Source organism: Lampetra planeri, chromosome 3 (assembly GCF_965212315.1).
Source record: "Lampetra planeri chromosome 3, kcLamPlan1.2.h2, whole genome shotgun sequence".
Classification (NCBI taxonomy): domain Eukaryota; kingdom Metazoa; phylum Chordata; class Hyperoartia; order Petromyzontiformes; family Petromyzontidae; genus Lampetra; species Lampetra planeri.
In genome coordinates this window covers 6,667,464-6,688,056 of record NC_136109.1, presented here as the reverse complement: position 1 = coordinate 6,688,056, position 20,593 = coordinate 6,667,464, and the positions used below count along the sequence as shown (strand labels likewise).

General features: G+C 43.8%; 1 protein-coding gene across 2 annotated transcripts in view; it reads right to left on the bottom strand.

Moving 5' to 3' along the window:
• Window positions 1-1,914: 1,914 nt before the first annotated feature.
• LOC144736981 (uncharacterized) overlaps window positions 1,915-20,593 on the bottom strand; it is a 31,958-nt gene continuing 13,279 nt past the window's right edge. Inside the window, exons 10-20 of one of the 2 annotated variants that reach the window (XM_078619652.1) lie at window positions 19,447-19,580; window positions 18,235-18,306; window positions 17,283-17,400; window positions 15,823-15,998; window positions 13,695-13,782; window positions 11,628-11,754; window positions 10,273-10,323; window positions 8,517-8,558; window positions 7,828-7,854; window positions 6,874-6,945; window positions 1,915-3,162 (exon numbers count right to left, since the gene is read on the bottom strand). In XM_078619652.1, the coding sequence (XP_078475778.1) occupies window positions 6,874-6,945; window positions 7,828-7,854; window positions 8,517-8,558; window positions 10,273-10,323; window positions 11,628-11,754; window positions 13,695-13,782; window positions 15,823-15,998; window positions 17,283-17,400; window positions 18,235-18,306; window positions 19,447-19,580 (907 nt within the window). In that variant the 3' untranslated portion in view covers window positions 1,915-3,162. The remainder of the gene's footprint in view (window positions 3,163-6,873; window positions 6,946-7,827; window positions 7,855-8,516; window positions 8,559-10,272; window positions 10,324-11,627; window positions 11,755-13,694; window positions 13,783-15,822; window positions 15,999-17,282; window positions 17,401-18,234; window positions 18,307-19,446; window positions 19,581-20,593) is intronic. The other variant, XM_078619653.1, reaches the window with a different exon arrangement.

Here is a 20,593-nt window from a genome sequence, read left to right as displayed (position 1 = left end):
CACGGAGCAGCGGCAGCCGACAGCTCCTGCGGGCTCCTGTCGTCCGGCACATAAACAGCTTTCTTGGGGTCCCAACCCACAGCTCCCCCTTCGACGATGGGCCCACCCGTCCACGCCGTAACCTGCTTCCACCGGCGCAGGTTGAACTGGGTGTCCAGACACTTAGCCGCAGCCCGGGATGTGAGCTTCTCGTGACCGCACACCGGCATGGGAATGCCGAGATCCCGGGACAACTCCAACATCTTCCCCAGGATGAGAGGTTCCAACAGGTCAGGCTCCATCTCCGGGTATGCGGCCATTGCCAGCTCCAGTACCGCGCCCCTATATGCCACCGGAGACTCCTTGGGTGCGCGTTGTCGTTGCACAAACCGGCGATGAGCATCATCCGGCGGCTCGTAAGCGTCTGCCATTTCGTCGAACACACCACGCAATGTTTTCTTCTTCGCAGCTTTTATAGAGCGAAAGAATCTAACGGACTCATCATCAAGGAGAGTCGGAAGAACTTCTAATGCCTCGGCGTCAGTCCACCTCGCCGAGCGCACCGCTGCCAAAAATCTGCAGGCGCATGCACTCCAATCGCCCCCGATGGAGAATTCCTTGACAGTCGTTAGGTGACAACTGCGACGCCTTGGCGCGTTCCCTCCAGCCGCTGACTCTTCCGGTGGCATGTTCAACATGGCGTCGCAGCGTGGTGTCGACAAGATGGCGGCCTTCCGTCGCGGAGGGCCCAAAATGGCGGCTTCCCGCCTTTCGTCGTGCGCCACGCCCAAGATGGCGTCTTCATGCCGCGTGGCTGATGGCGTCGACATTGAAGACAACCCGGGCTCATGCGGACCACCAACATCGCCTTCCGACGCCGTCCTCGGCGTAACGAGCGCACACAACTGTGCAAGCACGTTCTTGAGAGTTTCAAGTTGCTCCGCCATCTGACTCCATCTCAAATCCGCGTCCTTTGGTGCAGACTGGTCCGCCGACGCGGCGACATCTTGGACCCCTGGACCCGCACTCGTCCCAGCACGGATCTCCTCCTCTACCGGAGTCGGGTCCACCGCAGGAGGAAGGTCATCGTCGTCGGAAGATGAAGCCGATGCCGGAGAAGGAATATTCTTTTTTCTCAGTTGTTTAGCCATACCGTTACACTTTGACACCAGTGTAATAAAAGACTCGGACGCTTCTCTCTGTCCTGTGTCCTTTATTTGGGTTCGATCTCTTTTCCCTCACGGTACTCCCCTATATACTCTCCACTCTGCAGCCCCAGGCTGCTGTCGCTCACGTAGCCCAAACTCCCTCCTAGCAGCCCCGCCGCTGTCACGTCGTGCAGACCCCTGCTGCCCGACTCCTCCCTTGCAGACCCGCTGCTCTCTGCAGCCTCCTCGCTGCTCCTCCTGCCCCGGGGTCGGTCACCGTTGGCCGACGGTGCCGATCCTCGTGGCTCGGGTGTGTGGCGACCTCGGCACTCTCTCTCACCCTTCGCCCTGCGTGGCCTCTCACTTTCCCAGTCCCCGATCACTCCCGACTGCTTCCGGTTACCCCCCTTATAGACCCTTACCCTCTCCCCCACGTGACGTAACTCCTCCCCCCATGACGTCACTTCCGGGAGGTCGTTTACGCCCGCATTACACTAGACAAGAAGCTTGAATGAAGACCGACGAGATAAACAGCAACATAAATCTCAAGCCCCCTGTACCAGTTAGCCGTTCCAGTAGAATCGGCAGTGCAGTGGCCACGACACCGCACTCCTGTCCCAGGTGTTTCTGGAGCTCTAACCTCACTCCCAATATCACACTCCGCTAGACCAATTAGCCACTTCATTCCCTGCCTGAGTTCTACCTTCCTCCCAGCTCCACACAAACAGGCAAAAACGTGTAAAAAAAACACTCAGCCTTTGTGCATTATGCAAAAACCATAACTGCATTGTGGTTTTCTTGTTTTAGATCACAACATTTATTTAATAAAATTTTACCGACAGGTGGAAAACTATAGACTTGTTACATCGTTATCAGAACTCATCAGTAAAGTATAGTCACCTCGTATCACACACTACTAGACCAGCCAACATATATTTACCTATACAGCTCAGTGTACTCCTTGCTGCTGATAAATTCTGAAATTCAGAACTGGTAATAAACGCAAAGTATGGGCAAGGCCTGTGTTGTGTATTACTCTATAGTTCCCTTTCACTCAATTGTAAAAATATTCCATCTTCCCAGGAAGGTAAAAAAAAATCATTTGCCAGTAATTATGCTGTACATTTTTTTAAAGCTAAAACCCTCCTAGCAAGGAGTGGAATCATAAAGCTAACCTGCACACAGATGGATATGACTTGTCATTTACCGGACTAGATTACCAAGTATGCATAGGCAACAGTACAAATAATGTAATATGGTCCTGTGGTAACCAATATGTACACTTGTGTAATTTCATAACTTTTATTATTTCAAAACACAAGCTGGGGTCAAGTTATCCTATTGAAAAATAAACATTTCCAACATTTACAGTGTAGATAAATTAGTGCTTAAGAAATAATATTAATTTCAACTTGATACACGCCACAGTATATGCTCACTCTCAAAGAGAAGCAGAAAGACATCCAGGCGGTGAGCTGGCGTCAACAACTGCCAAAGCTGTGTGGTTTCCTATATATTAAGACGTTTTCAGCCAATTAATGAGCGTTTACATGAGCATTCAAGGAATCATGCAGTTTCCCTCGTTATTCGCGAAGGATAGACATGCTTGTGATAGAACATTTTGCGGATATTGGCCTAAGAAAACCTATCGTTTGAACGAATTATCTTAAATACATAGATAATACATATCACTCCATTCTCTCTCATCACTTTATCTCATCACATTCTCTCGATGCAGTCGTCTAGAGTTCCCGATGCGATTCGTGGATAACCAAAATCGCGAATATAAAGTTCGTGAAGAACGAGGGAATATTGTGTTAAGACAGAACACGTGGAGTCCATACTTTTGTTGTACTGCCGTCTTGTGGCAAGTGTTCATTGGTGACGTTGTAGTAACACAACTGCAAACGTATAACTTTTGGAAAGAGTATAACAAAGTGGAGGTGTTCCATTTTTTTAGTCAGCAGTGGAAATTAGCAGTTCGCTGATGCTCATTTGTGTAAAGCCACCAAATCGAGCAGCTACTCTTCAAGAGCTGAAAAAAATAGGAAAATAAGCAATCTCAACACATTTGCTTCACATCAAGGGCACTTGCATTCATCACAGCAGAAGCATTCCAAACAATGTGATTTTCTGGATCAAGATGGCACTTATTATTTTCTTGGGATGTGTGAGGCATTCATTATTTACTAAATATGTAATATATTTGATGAAATGTAGTTTAGAATTTATTTGTAGTGTGTATCTGTGTACATTTATATTTTTACACATTATGTCCTGATTTATTCCTGAGTCAATCGAGAGTACGATCCACGACAGACAGCAGCCTTGGCCTGAAATATATCCAAAGCTTCTTTGTTCGTAGCACCGACGCTCCCTACTCTTCATGGTGAAGTGCGTCCCTGCCACTCAATGGGGAATGGAGGTGGTTGGAGTGATCACAGTGTGTGGACTGTAGGCAAGTGACGCAGCTGCTTTGGGCAGTGCTGGTTACCTGGCTTAGAGATGTCCAGAAACCAAGTGTGTAATGGATACGGCTGAAGTCAAAGTTGCACAAAAGGAGCCTGGATCTTGAAACTAATAATAGCTGGGATAATGCAGCGCGGGCAGAGTCTCAATCTTTGCTATGCCTTTGCTGCCCATGGATTGTAATAGATAATCAGTAAAGCTATGAGAGGGATTTGACTTTCAATATATATAATAGTGATTCATCTCTATGCTATGAAGAGGAGCCATTGCTCTAAATGTCACCTATAATATATTTTCCTTTTAGGGCCGCGTTATTGACGAATTCGTTTAATTCTTGTTATTTGTGCTTAAGCACCACTGATAATGCAATTCAAGAAAATAAACTGATTAAAACTAGTGTTTAATAAATGTTCTTAAAACATGTCTAAAATATTCTTAAATGTACCGTGAGTATTAAAATACTCATACTACTGAATATTTATATTACACATTTACCGGAAAGACAGATTTACAGAAGTATTATTTATTTTAGTTTTTGAATCCCGGCAGCTTTTCATGTGTTTGATACGGACTTAATTTGAATGCAATACTCACCAGGCAACCGTACACAACAGTGGCAATGGAGGTACTATCAACATGTGCTTCATTATAGACAGATAAATACATTTGATTTAATTTCAGCAGGAAGGGCCTAATGAGCTTTTCGGCTCTATTTCATGGGCATCGCGCGACAGGGCAGATGCTATACGGTAAAGTCACGTAGAAGGGAAATAATAAAATAAACAATTTTTAACATAATAAAATATCATCTTCTTGGTTCTTTCGGATAAAGTCACGTAGAAGGGAAATAATAAAATAATAAAAATAAAACATTATAAAATAATTCTCACGACGTTTCAGCCACAACGCAAGCAGGTGAAAAACAGGTCTGTCGGAAAGACGCTGTCTTACCGAAAGAACCAAGAAGATGAATCCCTGCAGTCACGAAAGCTTTAAATCGAAATACAAGTCTTACTCTTTAGTTACAATCATGTTTACTTAGGTCGCAGTACAAACAGCGAGTATCAGTACTTGCTTTACATATTACAGGGATAGGGAACTGATTGAAAATGTAAATAAAAATATAACTACATTTTCTATGGACAAAAATAAAGCAAGCAAAAAAATGTAATTTAGCCAAGCAAACAATCAGTAACCGGGAACTTTAAGTATGATCCATACAGATTGGTGATCGCGCTTGCTTCCCTGCCGATTATTCCATAATGAGGGAGCAGCCACTGAAAAGGCATTTTTTTCCACAGCCCTAATCAAACCTGGGGATATTTATGAGGAAATGGGAGGAGCTTCTAAGGCTTCCTTCATTTTGCAGTCAACAGGTGTGGGGACAAACACAACACCTTGTCTTTCTTGCTCTTCCTTATTGTACACGCTTTTAATTTACTAACTGTTGTTGTTGTCGTATCCTCAAATCTTGTAACTCAATTTTAACCCACTTCCCAATGTGGTATCGACTGCAAACTTTGTATACTTATGTCTTACTGGTGACAATACTATATTCTATCATAAAACATTTTTAAACCATATTTTTACATTCTAGATTTGAAGCTTTCGTGACTGCAAGGAATCATCTTCTTAGGTTTTTTCGGTAAAGTCACGTAGAAAGTAAAATAAAATAAAAACAAAAATCACGACGTTTCGGAGGCAACACAAGTCTCCGTCATCAGGTGGGACCGTCACAGCCAGATTAGCTGTATCAAGTGAGGCAATGATTCAAGATGTAATCCCTTAAAAGCGTGTTGAGGGGGGAGGGAGAGAGAGGGGGGAGCTCATCAGACTATGGTAGACAATGAAAGGAACGTATCGGGAGGGAGGGGGGGGCGAGGCCAAAAGGGTGGGAGATGGACGTGGAAGCGCTTGTGCGCAAGCGGCCAATTACTGCACACGCCAACACAATGGAGCGATTGCGCGCAAGCGGCCAGCCACTGCACCCGCCAACACAATGGGTAGAGAGGAGGAGGGGAGGTCTAATACACATGATAGACAAAAGAACGAAAATGATGATGGGTACAAACTTAGGGGGAGCTCATCAGACTATGGTAGCCAATGAATGGAACGTATCGAGAGGGAGGGGGGGGGGCGGGGGGGGGGCGAGGCCAAAAGGGTGGGCGACGGACGTGGAAGCGATTGTGCGCAAGCGGCCAATTACTGCACACACCAACTCAATGGAGAGAGAGGGGGAGGGGGGGTCTGATACACATGATAGACAAAAGAACGAAAATGCCCATGTTTATACCAATGCTGGCTGAACAATGAAGAGAGTACTGTTAAAATAACTGGGGATGTTAAATAACTGGGGACTTTACCGAGTGTTAACATCCCCAGTTATTTTAACAGTACTCTCTTCATTGTTCAGCCAGCATTGGTATAAACATGGGCATTTTCGTTCTTTTGTCTATCATGTGTATCAGACCCCCCCTCCCCCTCTCTCTCCATTGAGTTGGCGTGTGCAGTAATTGGCCGCTTGCGCACAATCGCTTCCACGTCCGTCGCCCACCCTTTTGGCCTCGCCCCCCCCCCGCCCCCCCCCCTCCCTCTCGATACGTTCCATTCATTGGCTACCATAGTCTGATGAGCTCCCCCTAAGTTTGTACCCATCATCATTTTCGTTCTTTTGTCTATCATGTGTATTAGACCTCCCCTCCTCCTCTCTACCCATTGTGTTGGCGGGTGCAGTGGCTGGCCGCTTGCGCGCAATCGCTCCATTGTGTTGGCGTGTGCAGTAATTGGCCGCTTGCGCACAAGCGCTTCCACGTCCATCGCCCACCCTTTTGGCCTCGCCCCCCCCTCCCTCCCGATACGTTCCTTTCATTGGCTACCATAGTCTGATGAGCTCCCCCCTCCCTCTCCCTCCCCCCTCAACACGCTTTTAAGGGATTACATCTTGAATCATTGCCTCACTTGATACAGCTAATCTGGCTGTGACGGTCCCACCTGATGACGGAGACTTGTGTTGCCTCCGAAACGTCGTGATTTTTGTTTTTATTTTATTTTACTTTCTACGTGACTTTACCGAAAAAACCTAAGAAGATATTTTTACATGTTATGTTTTGGCTTGGGTCTAATTGTCCACGCTCAACTGACGTTGGCTGTAAATCACCATGGTCCCTTACATTACAGCAAGCTTCGGGGCCACTTCCTGGAGTCGTGGAGTTTTGCCATTATGAGTATGGTACATTTCATTAAAGCGTGTTTAAAAAAAAGTATTTTTTAATATTACTTATTTCTTCATAGCCTCCATTTGTTCCAATTGGAGCCCCTGCCAGTGGTGCGTCAGCATCTGCTCAATCATCTATTGGGGGAAAAAAACGCAACAGCAGCAACACATGTCGATGGAGAGTCCACAAAATCGAGTGAAGTGTATTTTTTTGGATGTGCATTTATTTTGAGAAGTAGAAATAACTTTATAGTAGAGGTGCGTCGTATTTTTAAGATGGACAAAAAACAGTGTAACTGTGTTTTGACATCCACAAGTTCCCATTGTGACAAATTTGCAATCTAAATGTTCCCTAGCTTTTACAATTACTTTTTACTCGTCACAGTCAAAGTAAATCATGCCATAATTGGGATGATACAAATATGTCAAAGACGTAATAATATCTATTTTTCAATAAAAGCCTCACTGAGTTTTGTCATTCTTTTGCAATGGAATGTTTGGCTTCATTTTGGAGGAAAAGTATCCAGAGAAAACTCACATATACAACGAAATAACACACAAAGTTCCACACAGATAAGATCACCATCCATACGCTACAATGCCACCTCCTGACCACAATAAAATATTATGGCCAGGAAGTGGCAATAAACTTGGGCAACCAGTGGGAAAGGTCAAGCAGCCAGTAAATATGGATGGCTGCAGCATGAATGGTCGTCGTTAACCCAAGGGAACTCCTCTTGTCGGTGATCCTGTCACCCCGATGCTAGATGAGTTCTCAAAGATCTGTGCAGACATAACTGGGCAATGAATGCTCTGCAATCTACGTATACCCTGACAACATGGGAAGAAATACGCTGATGTCTGCACAAAGTTACACACAAATAATAAATAACTAATGTCGGTTTGGGGGTAGATTGTTTAGGAGTGTTGGTTCACATGTTTGCTCATGCACGCTGTGCATGCCTGCTCTTGCATGTCATGCTTCTCTGTCCTTCCCTGTGGTGCAAATGCGCTTACCTCCGCTTGTACTGCAAGATCTTGTATCTACCAAAAAGAGATAAGTAACAATGTCGTAACTTAGTCCACAATGATGAACACAACATAGCGAGTGTCAAAGTTAAACCACGAAATATTTAACAACATAAATAAGCAGACATGTCTGCTTCACATATCCATCACTCCACGTAAAAAAAGAAATTCTTACACAACTCATCACGCCAAAGGCCTTCTGGGAATGTGTAATTTCAGCAGCATAGCCTCAAGACAAGCAAACTCTGGACCGGTTTCAACAACAAAATGTCTAACCAGCATAGTCAGGCTTGCTTGAATCAATTCTGATGAACTGCCGATCTTACAGGCAAGGGCCTTCTCTTTACGGTAAGGGTCTTAGTTTGATGCGAAATTTTTCATTTTACACCTCAATTCACAATATTAATAACACTACTCTAAGTGATAAGTTCAGCGTATATAACAATAAAAGTAATACCTGAGCTTCTATGAAAGTTGTAATGTTGTGACTCGAATAGTAAAATGTAGCGTGGGGAATCCCTGTTCCCACCAACAGGACCCTATTGAGGTTGTGTCCACGCCTCTTGTCGCCGGCTGCTCCACCACCACCATGTGCACTGTCTAACTGGGGCTGACAACGTGAATGCCTGAGAGGCGCACGTTGCTGTACAAGTAACCAGGGCTCAGGAAACACTCACCGGACGGGGAGGCTCCTGCAGGGTTTCACAAAGAGCGGCCGTCTGAAGGGAAACAACAACAACATTCGCCACTAAGTGGTGGTGATGTCACCATGGTGCATGTACACTCTAAGGCCATGAAGGAAAACATCGCATGCATTAACCCTCATCTGTTTTCCTCACAATTACAACCGCATCTGCATTGACCATGGCAGCTGATGCGGATACTTGATGCACGAAGGGTGAATTAAAGCATCTCCGATGTGCTATTGTTGTCACCCAGAACAGCCCATGGAACGTATCACGACTCAGTCCCCAATTCACTAACACGAAGGAGGCATCAACACAGCAATAAACTACTCCGCTACTCCGACGCAATGATCTGGCTCAACCACCTCAATGGTAAATGATAGTTGTTTTTCTACAACAACATCATCCAAAAGAAGAAAAATAAGATTCTGGTTTAAAGCTAGCATGTGGCTTAGATAAAGGGAGAAATTGTCATTGTAACAATGGTATTTTCATCATGATGCAATGCTGGGTGGAGGCCACCCCAAGCCACCACAATCTCTCATGATTTTGCGATGCAGAAATCCATCTAGCTTTTTCACACGAATTCCTCCATCTCAACAATGGACGTCCTCCTCTTGGCCGTGTTCCATCCTCTGGCTGCCACTTTGTTGTTTGTCTCAACCACGACCATAAACCATTCCAATGGTGCTTGCTGCGCAAGCCCATTATTATGTAAACAGTCGGTATGACATCTCTAATTTGCATACATTATCTAATAAATGTCTGATTGTTAAGTGAACTTGTCCATGAACTTTGTTTTGCTCATATCTATCTCATACGCAACGTTTCAGTCTTCTTGATTAAGTTCTTATAACGTGTCCCGTAAATCATTTCCAAATTGGCTGTTGCAATGACAATGAAGTCGAAAAATCTGAGATGGTTAATATTTGCTCCATTAATATGTATGCATTTGTTTCTTAAATCTAATGACAGTTGTCACCGTATTTCAGCTTCATCCTTAACACTCACTACTTGTCTTTGTGCATGAATAGATTGAACAATTAATGTGAACTCATAGCTTTTCAAGCAATGTGCAGTTGGGTAAAAAAAATACAACACTTGAGTAGTGATGTCATGCCAGTTCAAGGTACAATTTTAATGCAAATGCACAGACAGATTTGAAAACTATTAAATAAAACTATAAACTAAACTATTTTGTATTTTACCAGGTAACGCCTCTTGAGCTATACAGGTTTTGTTCAGACGCAGCCTGGCCGCAAATGATAGCTCAACAAAGTGGCTTACCACGTGGAACGGTATAGCAGCCAGATACTCTAAACGCATTTTTCTAAATATGGAGGGAAAAACCGGAGGACCTGGAGAAAAATCCAAATAACCACGGGGAGAACATGCATACTCCAAATATCCAGGCGTCAGAGTCGGTATCAAACCCACGACCTCCTGTGTACTAGGCGAGGTAGTTGACATCTCACCACTGCAGCGCCCATTACCTTTACATGCAAATGATATTTAAATACTGAAACAGCTTTGGACTGTATGTTTATGATTATCTATTGAAAATACAAGTATGACCTTTATGGAGGAACCAATGATTCGCATGTATGGTTTCTACTTTTGTTGGGCAATGTTAGAGGTGTACACTTTGTTGATTTTCGTATAAAGGGTGAATTATTAAAAATGAGGAAATAAACACCTATATACACTCCCATTGCTTGCGCTGATTCACTCCTCTTCACCTCCATACCTTAGCAAGAGCGACCTTCAAGGCTTTGTCCTCCGACACACCAGCCAGGTTCTGAAAGGAAACAGTCACGTGCATTAACAACTTACAGAGTGTGATTATCAAAACTATTTACATGGAAGGAACCACTACATTGAAATTTCAGGCAGAGAGTAAAAGCCTTAAAAATCAGAAGAGGCAGGCGGAGAGATATGTTATCCTCAAGGCTATGCACAACATTACAATGTATTTTATTAAATCTGCATTGGAAAAATATACACGTGAACTTGAAAAAAAGGAAAGATGGATGAAAGTCATGATAATAATAACATTTCATTTAAAAAAGTGGAAATGATTTTTAAACTTCATAGAGAAGGCTGAATAGTTGACTTTGAAATAAATATCGATTTAAAAATCTGTAAATCATGCATCAATTTGCATCGATGAAGGGGACCGCATCTGCCATACACTGTTCTACAGCCACTTAGGGCTGACCACTGTTTCTTGGGGAAGATCAAACCCTGGGAGTTCTTAACAAAATAAGAGTCATGAACAAACATAACAGTTAATGAACAGGTAAAATACAAAGCAGGAGTCAGACATGAAGATACGCTCTTACCAAGGATATTCGAAAAAACATGATAGTACATTTTCCAAAATTTTATTGAAAAAAAAATGCATAAACATAAACGGAGAAAGGATTAATCATGTCAGATTTACTGACAATGTAGTCCTTATATAACAACCAATGGACAATTTCGAATAACTTAACAAGGAGGGCTGCAACGTTGGGCTCAAGATGAATGAGCAAAACAAACGCCATGAATAAAGAGCTTGCTAAACCAATGGGAATAACTGTTGAAAGGAAAACACGTGGAAAACACAGCAGATTGTTTTCATATATATCTATATATAGGGTAGTTACTTAAAGTGGATCGAGAACATTATTAAATGAACGAGCGAACGCGAGCAAGGTGGAGTGCTTTTGTAAAACTTAATTATACAATAAAAAGAAAGATACCAAATATGCCTGCAGAAGAACATTTTTAAGCAGTGCAATATGTCAAACTGTTAACAAATGTATGCATCTTGATTTGAAGCTTTCGTGACTGCAGGAATCCATATTCTCTGGTTCTTTCGGTAAAGTCACGTAGGTATAACTTATTTTGCACTGTACGTCGCCAACTGTGCTAACAGCAAATGCGGGGGAAGGACAACAAACTAAACACAAACAAGTTCCCACAGACATTTGTAAGAACAAAGCAATTATGGCAACTAAATGGCAACACGTGTTGCATGGCTCAGATTCTAACACCGTGCTATGTTCATGTAAAATTAGTGCTGTGAGCTCACTAAACATCGAGGTGTCGGTGACGAACCGGTTGGTACTTGAGCTGCACCCTGAGCACGTCCAGGGGGCTGAGGCCGCTCCTCTGGCCGATGGGAGCTTTAGCTGCTGTCGTGGGGGTGATCGTCTCACTCATGTAGTCCGAGGATGAGGCGTACCTGGAGAAGAGATCAGCGCGTTACACACTGGACTTGAGTGACTGGTTACCACTCTAAATCATTTACCGGTTACTTAACACATCTGTAATCAATTCCTTCCTTAGCACAGATGACGACCAATTGAGGTGAAGTTTACAGGTTGTAAGCCAAGCGTACATCAGTGCCAAACACGAGCCTGCCGAGTTTTCATTTGCAACTCATTTATTCCCATGTAGCCGGGGACACCGATGTATTATTCATCTCAACCACCAAACAGACCCTGCATTGCTCCCTGCAGGAGAGAGTTTCATGCCTAAAGTGTTGTTTATAGGAGCTGCACTGAGTCTTAACTATCCACCTTAAGCTTCACAGGCGATGGTAACTCGGAATAAACTGTACAGTTTCGTACAGGCATACTTCGATTTACACCCAGGATGCGTTCCTGAAAACCAGAATTTTAATTGAAATTATTTAATTAGAAGAAAAAATAGCGAAAGCTTCGGAAAACGGGACGGTGTAAGTGGGGGTATGACTGTATTTTTGTTTGCTATTGAATTATACATATCAAATATTTTTCATATTTAGTAATTTGTTATTAAGTATAAATAATTTCTGAAGAATGTAATAAAAATGTTGTATTTTCTCAATTATGTAATTACAGTAAAATCTCTCGGTGAGCCGCACTGTGAAGAGTGAGCCCTGGTCCGGGTAGTCAAAAACTCTGGCCAGCTGTGAATACAACGTAATTCATTGCTCACGACCCCCCTTAATACATACCTAGTATGAACAACACTTAAAAATAATAAAAAATACATTTCGATTTAAAGCTTTCGTGACTGCAGGGATTCATATTCTTGGTTCTTTCGGTAAAGTCACGTAGAAGGGAAGTAATAAAATAATACCTGCATTTCCCATTGGTATGCTAGATTCCTCTTGATATGCGAATTCCTTTGTCGGGGCGCTCTTCCCCTTCCAACCCAGCTTAAATATACGCTGCCAAGCCTGGTGGTTTTCATTCAGACGCTGTCTTTCTGACAGACCTGTTCTTCACCTGAGGAGGGCTGCTTGCGTTGTGGCCGAAACGTCGTGAGAATTATATTATTATGTTTTATTTTTATTATTTTATTACTTCCCTTCTACGTGACTTTACCGAAAGAACCAAGAAGAAAAATACATTTCTTCATACATTTAGTCTAATTTACAACACTATGGAAAAACATAAATGAAAAAACTACTGTTTTGCGTTTACAGAATTACGTGTTGCGATGACTGTATTGTGTGGTGTTGTTATGTACCCATCCTTGACGTTTGTTGATGCTGCACCAAAGAGACATAAACAGTAATAAGCACAAATGTGGAACGAAAAAAATCAAGAGCGTTGGTCCAGCTAAATGTAAATCCAGATAGCCAGGCCAAGGAGAGGCTGAAAAAGATGTGAATGAGGTGGTGACTATTAAGAGCATCATCAGGCCGTGTTGGAGGATTTCAAGATGACTTCCCCTATTCACAGGGGAGAACGCCATCAGTCTTCCTGGTAAACTTCTGGATGCCCAAAGAATTGAAATTCCAAGGAAGTTGTGTTACTGCCCTTCTGTGTGGTCTCGCAGCACAGCAAGCGGGAGTGTTCATGTGCCATCTGGGAGAAATAGGCTTTACGTAAAATTGTTATCTCATGGTGTTCTTGATTCCTGCTTTTCATGCTTGTTTTTTGTTGTTTAAGTATATGAGATGAAAGTTTATTGGTGTGGTGTCCACCCTCCTTGCCCATTAGACCCTCACACACCCCAAACTGCTAGCCTGGGTTCATCTAGCCGGGATTCAGTTAGTTTGAGTTTTACTGTATTTGCAGTATTCCAGACATCCCTCTATAACCAGAAAGGCTCCCTTCCCCAAATTAATCCGGTTTTGAGAAGTTTTACAGCATTCATGCTAGTGAAGGCCACAGCCTGTGTGAGATCCACCTGCCGTAGTGCATGATGGAGAGGTAGTCATAGGGCAGATCTTCTCCACAGCCATTGCATTCCAGCCGTTTGAACTGCCCAAGCTCATCTGCAGGCAGCAGGCACACGTGGCTCTTATTAACCGACAACATTGGTTTAATGCTCGCATCTACAAAACACACCTTTCATCATGTTGTATGTATGTAGGTTGAACTTCTTTCGCACCGTACATAGCCAACCGTGCGAATCGGAGGTGCGGAAATTGTTACCGGATCTACCAAGAGCGCACACAGTTAGATTGTTGGGGTAGCGTTTTGGTAAGTGGAACGTGTGCAACAAGTGGCTTGACTTCTTTCGAGTGCTGTGAGCTGTTGGAGTAAATGGACGGTAATATTGCTCAGTGCTTAAATAAAATAATAAAAGGCCCTAAGTCAATCCACGGCAGGATAAAGGCTTCCCCACGACGTCATGTCAGTCGTGGAGGTTGTTTGACCGTACTTCACGCTGGAGGATTGTAGTATGGTGAAAGAGGGTGCCCCCCAAAAAAAAACCAATACGTTCGTCAGTAACGTCGTGCACTGGTGTTAACTATGGCCGGGAATACTAACTTGGGTATTGCTCTTCCCGACTCGATGTGTATTTGTTAATGATGATAAATTAAACGTAATATTTTGCACAATTATTTGTGAGAAGGCATGGCGTTAAAAGATCCCTTATTTATCTTGAAAAGGGATCGTTATAAAGTGTAACGGTGATGTTCTTTTTATTCAAGTAACTTCAATGCACAAACAGCACCAGTTGCATGGAAGATGTGGTTCCAATATCAGCCCTCCAGTGCGATGTTTTACCCAGCGGTACGTACTGAGGGTTAGCATCAGTGCTATATTGTGTAATGTGACATTCTAAACTTTAGCAAGAGCTGTATATTGGATTAATAGTGATAATACCAGTATTTATACGAGGCTGTTGCTGTGACTGTTTTAGCCCAGCACTGTTTATTTATATGGAAGCAAGGATGAGAAACTCAAAGTAATTTCCTGCTCAAATGAGCATGGAGGCAGTACTCATCTTCCATGTAGAGCCTCGAGACAGTGTTGGAAATTCCACATTGCTATTGTGGGGGCAGGTCCATTTATAAGACGACCACTGTTGACTTTTCCACAAGGTGGTACTCATTGCATTTACCTGAGAGAAATAATGGGCTGAATCAACCCCATCACCGGCATTTGAACTCATTACCTTCTGAGTGGAGGACACTCACTCTACCGGTGAATAACATAATTTAATTAAAACAAACTCGTGCTGAAGTTTCTCCAGCTCAAATGCGTGTAGAGTGGAACTTATCTCCACTGGTGGCTCTGGGAGTGTGGTGGATATTCCACAAACCTATGATGGAGACCAGTGCTTCTATAGGATGACCACTGTGGACATCCCATAAAGTGGTACTTGTTTTAACGAGCCAACCCATGAGCAGCACGTGAGCCCTTGCATCGGTGTGTACTGTGAGCACCGTGATTGCGGTGCTGCCAGCCGCATGTGAAAAAAAACAAAGATCACCCGTGTAGCCTTAACAGAATATTGGGGCAAGTTCTGTTAGTGAGCACCTATGGAGGCTGGCACAGCACACAAGAGGGGAGGGTGGCCAGCACAACGCTCGGCTGCCTTTATCTCCCTAGTGGCGATGTTTAAACACCACACCAGGTACTCATTTGAGGCTAAGTCGACCTAGGGGAGGCCCAGGACCGGTTTAGATAATCGTCACTGGTGTTGGCCGTGAGCGAGAATTCAATTCGGGTCGCTGGATTCATAGCGCAACGCGCTAACCGTTACACCACTGCGCCCCATGTGTGGCAGCACACGCACCACCACGGGTCGCGACACAGCCATTGAGGACTGTCTTAGATACAAAAACGATCATTCGCCTGCCCATCCGTACGTTCGTTACTAAAACTGCACTGGAGGAAGCAACACGAGCAATGGGAAGATTGCGTGGCAGTTTCTTGCACCTGCTGTGTTGACACTTCCTCGTTAAAGTAAACTACACACTGGACATCGAATTAATGTGCTCTTTGTGCAATACAAGCCGTTTCTAGTAATGAATAGCACGCCTACCCCTGGATGCTTTACTCACTCTAGTGGCACCACTCACCTTCCTTGACGTTGTCCTCGTGGACCTTTATGTGCTGGTCACGGTCACTGCGGCAGTGCTCGTGGTGGAAGCCGAGCGCGTGCATGAGCTCGTGCAGAACGACGCCCTTGGTCACCTTCCTGGGCTCCAGGGACAAAGACTGGGCCCCTCCTTTCTTGCCCAGGAAGGACCAGCTCCTGGTGGCGAAAATTCCCACGGAATTTCACGATCACCCCCATGACCTTCACGTCATGATTACCTTGCGTTATGTGGAGACACTGCTATTGGTGGCGGGTGGCGTGAAAGCTGAATGGCTTGCAAGTCACTACCTGAACACCCCACGCAGGAAGTACCTGGCGTAAGCCTGCGTAGAAGGCAATGGGCTGTTTGAAAAACGCACACTAGTGCAGCTATTTTGTTCATAAATGGAATATGAATGAGTCGCCAAATTGTCAATGTGCATTCTGTTCATCGCATAACTGAGCACTGCCCATTAGACAATTACACAGGATGCACACACGCTATATGTTAAGCAACTATTGATGCCATCAAATGGTATACCAAACTGAACATAGAGTTAAAATTATATCTCAGTTGCTTTTAAATGCCATACGAAAGATGACCTTCAAAATAAAAAAAGACTGTATTGTGTGATAATCTAGGTTCAGAGAAGGGGTTAAATTTCTACGTCTGCACTCTGTAAGGGTCTCAGTAAGATCCACTCCACAAGAAATACTATTACTTGCCTTTCTAAGCTTGAATTTGCCGTTACCGATGTGTGTTCCTCTCAACAGAAGACAAAAATGTCACAAACAAATAATACATTCAAATGCAGTAAATCAGCCCTTTTAGAGCCAGGCAAGAGTTCATTTTGCTTGCAAGTGAAACCTCAAGAAGCTGAGGGGCACTGCTTAGATCCTGGCTTTGATTCGAGGCAGCTGCCTGTGATTAAACTACATTCTCAAGTGTAATGAATTGATGGTCTCAGTTTGGTGAACAATGAATTCACACAAAACAATCTCACTACATTAAATGTAATTTTGTACTTAATTTGGCTAATTTTTAGCTCTGAGATTTAAAACATGTGGTTCACAGTCATAGAGCAAACATAAGTCTCCTATGCAGAGCAGGTGAAAAAGTGCTGCCTTCCACTCTGGATCAGAGGTCACTTTAGGGGATCTCAGAGGTAGTTCTGTGATATCCCCTTCAGTGGGTTTTCTAACACGAAGGGTTGCCCTGCCCTGCAGAGATCTGAATCGATAAATCTCTCTTCTCTCTGTCCACACCACGCTCACTCTACACCTCACATTCTCTCTACGCCACACTCACCCTTTACATCCCACTCTCTCTCTATACCCCACTCTCTATCAGCTCTATGTACCCTTGACGCACCGCTCACCATCTATGCCCCACTCACTTTCTACACTCTGCTCTCTCTCTGCACCCCATTCTCTCTCTCCACGCCGCTCACTGCTGCTCACCCGTCCAGGGCCTGGAAGTTGATGTAGTCCTCCTGGTTGTCTTTCCGGATGAGCCGAACACAGGTTTTCTCTGCAAACTCATTGACTGCTTTCTGGATGTTCTCCTTGTCATTGGTGTCTAAAAAAGAGAAGCATGTCCTCACATTAGAATCACACTGTGTTTATATTATAATAATATTTTCCTCATTCTAAAATGATCCTCATGAGAATCCAATTATCCTCATATGATCTAAATATACGTATTCTAATATAATTAACTACAATCATATGATTATAGTATCCCCAAGTTAGAATGACACTAATCCTTGTAATCCTTGTGTTACAAAGCTTATCCCGGGCGTTTGATTCGGGGAACTAGGGGACAACATTTCCTTCCCTTCTGGTGGCGATGTGGAGCGGGGGGCGAGGTGCGGGCTCGATTGAGATGATGAGATGTTGGTGAGGATGGAGATGGATAAGATGGATGATATGTATTAAGTAAGTACATGTATACACGTGCAACTCTTAGAACCTACGTTATCATGAGTGCGGATGATGAATGATGATGAATGATGATGGATGATGGCGATAAGTTGGTTGATAAGGACTATGGTGATGAAAATTTTGTCACAGAGGTCACGGTGGTTATGGAAATCATGAATTTCAATGAAAACCATGAAATCTTAGAAATGGCTGAAGAACACATTCAATTGGGTGCTTCATCTAATTCCTTTAAAAAAAGTGGCATCATTCGTGCGCTAAAAATAAAAATCTCACCGAGAGGGCTCCATGTGCAAAACCATGAGTGAGTGATGTGCCAAGGGCCTGTGTAGAGTCAGCAGTCCCAGCTGAAGTACTGTAGCTCCAGATTGGGGCTCTCGCTAAAGCAATAATAATAATAATCTCTATTTCATAAAGAGCCCTAAAGCGTCAATCTGAAGCTACGGCTGCCGGCTGTGTGTGATCCACTCACCAAAACCAGAGCAGACATCGTAGAGAACGTAGACTTTACCATCTCGGTGCTTGACCCAGTCATGGCTTCCATCTAGACAACCAAAAAGCATGCTCAGTATCACATAAAGTGGAGCCTAAATAATTGGGTATCATGCACGATGATGCTGCTTCTGTGTATGTATGCATGTTCAAATTATTTCACACCATACATAGCAAACCATGCTAATCGAATGTGCGAGAGAATTACAACATTATCGTTGATGAGTGCGTTCCTTTTTAAAAATGTAATTCCAAGAATCCCAAGGTAATTCTGGGCTCGGTAAAAATGTAATTGCAAGAATCCCAAGGTAATTCTGGGCTCGGGATCATGATAATCTCCTGCCACTGAGATACAATGGTTTGCTCGTCCTCTCCCATAGCAACACAGACCCCCAAGAGCCTGCGGAGGAAGTGACCCATCTGCCACAGTTAGGTTCCCCTACATATTTGGTTGCTATAAATGTACACGTAATAAGCCACTTCGTTGACTTCACTGCGGGTGCAAACCGCTATACTACCGCTCCCCACTGATGGCAATGACTGGCATGACACACAGGCCTTGTTCCATCCATCCGTGTCAGCTCCGGGTTCAGAAGCAACGATCATTGTTTGCCAGCACTTCCTCTTGGAACCGTAGACCTGAACGCTGTTCACATTATCAATGGTGATCCAACATGAAGAATAACGTTTCAAGTTTGTATTGATTGTTTGCACTCACTTTTTGAAACATACTATGAAATAAAATATAAGACATATGTAAAACACTGTTTCAATTTGAGTTACACCATCGTGCAAGGCAAGCTACTTGCTGGACTATTGAGTTAAACCACTGTTAATTCACTCTTGTCATCCTGCACTACAGCTCACGGTAGAACTCTCCGCCGCACGACTCATAACCTCCTCTCAACACCATGGACCAGGACCATCACTGCCGGTCATTGTTTCTCCATGGCAGCCCCCGCCGTCTGGAAAGCCATTCCGCTGCACAATCGCAGACCGACTTTTAAGGGACACTTGAAGGCCCAGCCTCTTTCGCCTTGGCTTTTGAGCGACACTGATCTTGAATCCGCGCAGCAGTCGCAGTCTTTCATGTCCGTAAAATATTGTGCACATTATAAATTGCATCATTATTATTAATTTTAACTAAGTCGTCATCATAAGGGCATGTGTCCCGCTTGTAAAGGTGACTCACTCTGCTGGTCGCGATGGAACCCGAACACGTGCATGAGCTTATGAAGCACCGCGCCCTTCTCAACCTCGCTGAGCTCCAGGGCGATGGACCGAGATGCTTCTCCTGCCCTGGCACCCAGCAGTGAGGAGGAGTCCCTGATGGGAAACCGCGTGTTTCACAGCAACATCCCTCACCGGCACCTCAAAACACTGGACACGTTTTACAGAGGCCAAATGTCTAGAGCACTGCACTTTTGCACCAGTGACGAGGATATTTTTAAGTAATAGATTTTAACAAAGTGAGAGCTAATTTTCTAATAGAATAACAATGTGGGGACAGTTATATGTGTGTGTTTTAGATACGTGTTATATTGTACACTTTCCAACTAAGTTTGAAATCATAAATGCATTATAACTGTCCTTGTGTCTGTCTGTCTGAAGCAGGGCAGGGGTTTTGGGGGAGATCATCAAATGAAAGTTAAATGTTATTCGAGAAAACCAAGCAAATTGATCAAAGGCTTTCCCAAAACTTGGCGATTAAATCCAGCGATAAATAGAAAAACCTTTTTGGCCAATGCGATCATGTCACACATGCCCATGTTTGTGATCCATATAATAGCAGGTAGTATCCATTCATAAAAAAAACTCAAAAGAATGTTCGAACCATTACGGATTCCATGATTTCCCTTCCTTGTTAAATTTCAGCTGAGGGCTATGATACAGACTCACGAAGGCCTACTCTTGTGAAACATGTGACATGATCTGTAAATTTTACCAAAGACGTTGTAATTTTGCACAGAGAGCCATCTCTGTGGCCTGTAAAAGATCTCCACCATGTCATCTGAGCCTAAAGTGAGCACGCAGTAGTGGCCTTCACTTGACTTGATGCAGCCTAGATTGAGTAGACAAAGCTGCAGCACTGAAGACTCCTGGACAGCACGTGTGTGTTTTTGTTATACAACTAATGCTGCTGCCAGGGTTCTGTGGATGCTGCTAATCCTGCATAATGCACGGGCATAAGTAGTACTAATCACATACCTGCAATTCCCATAAATATGCTAAATTCCTCTTGATATGCACATTTGTTTGTCAAGGCGCCCTTTCCCCCCCCTTCCAACCCAGCTTAAATATATGCTCCAAGCATGGTGCTGTTTCATTCAGACGCTGTC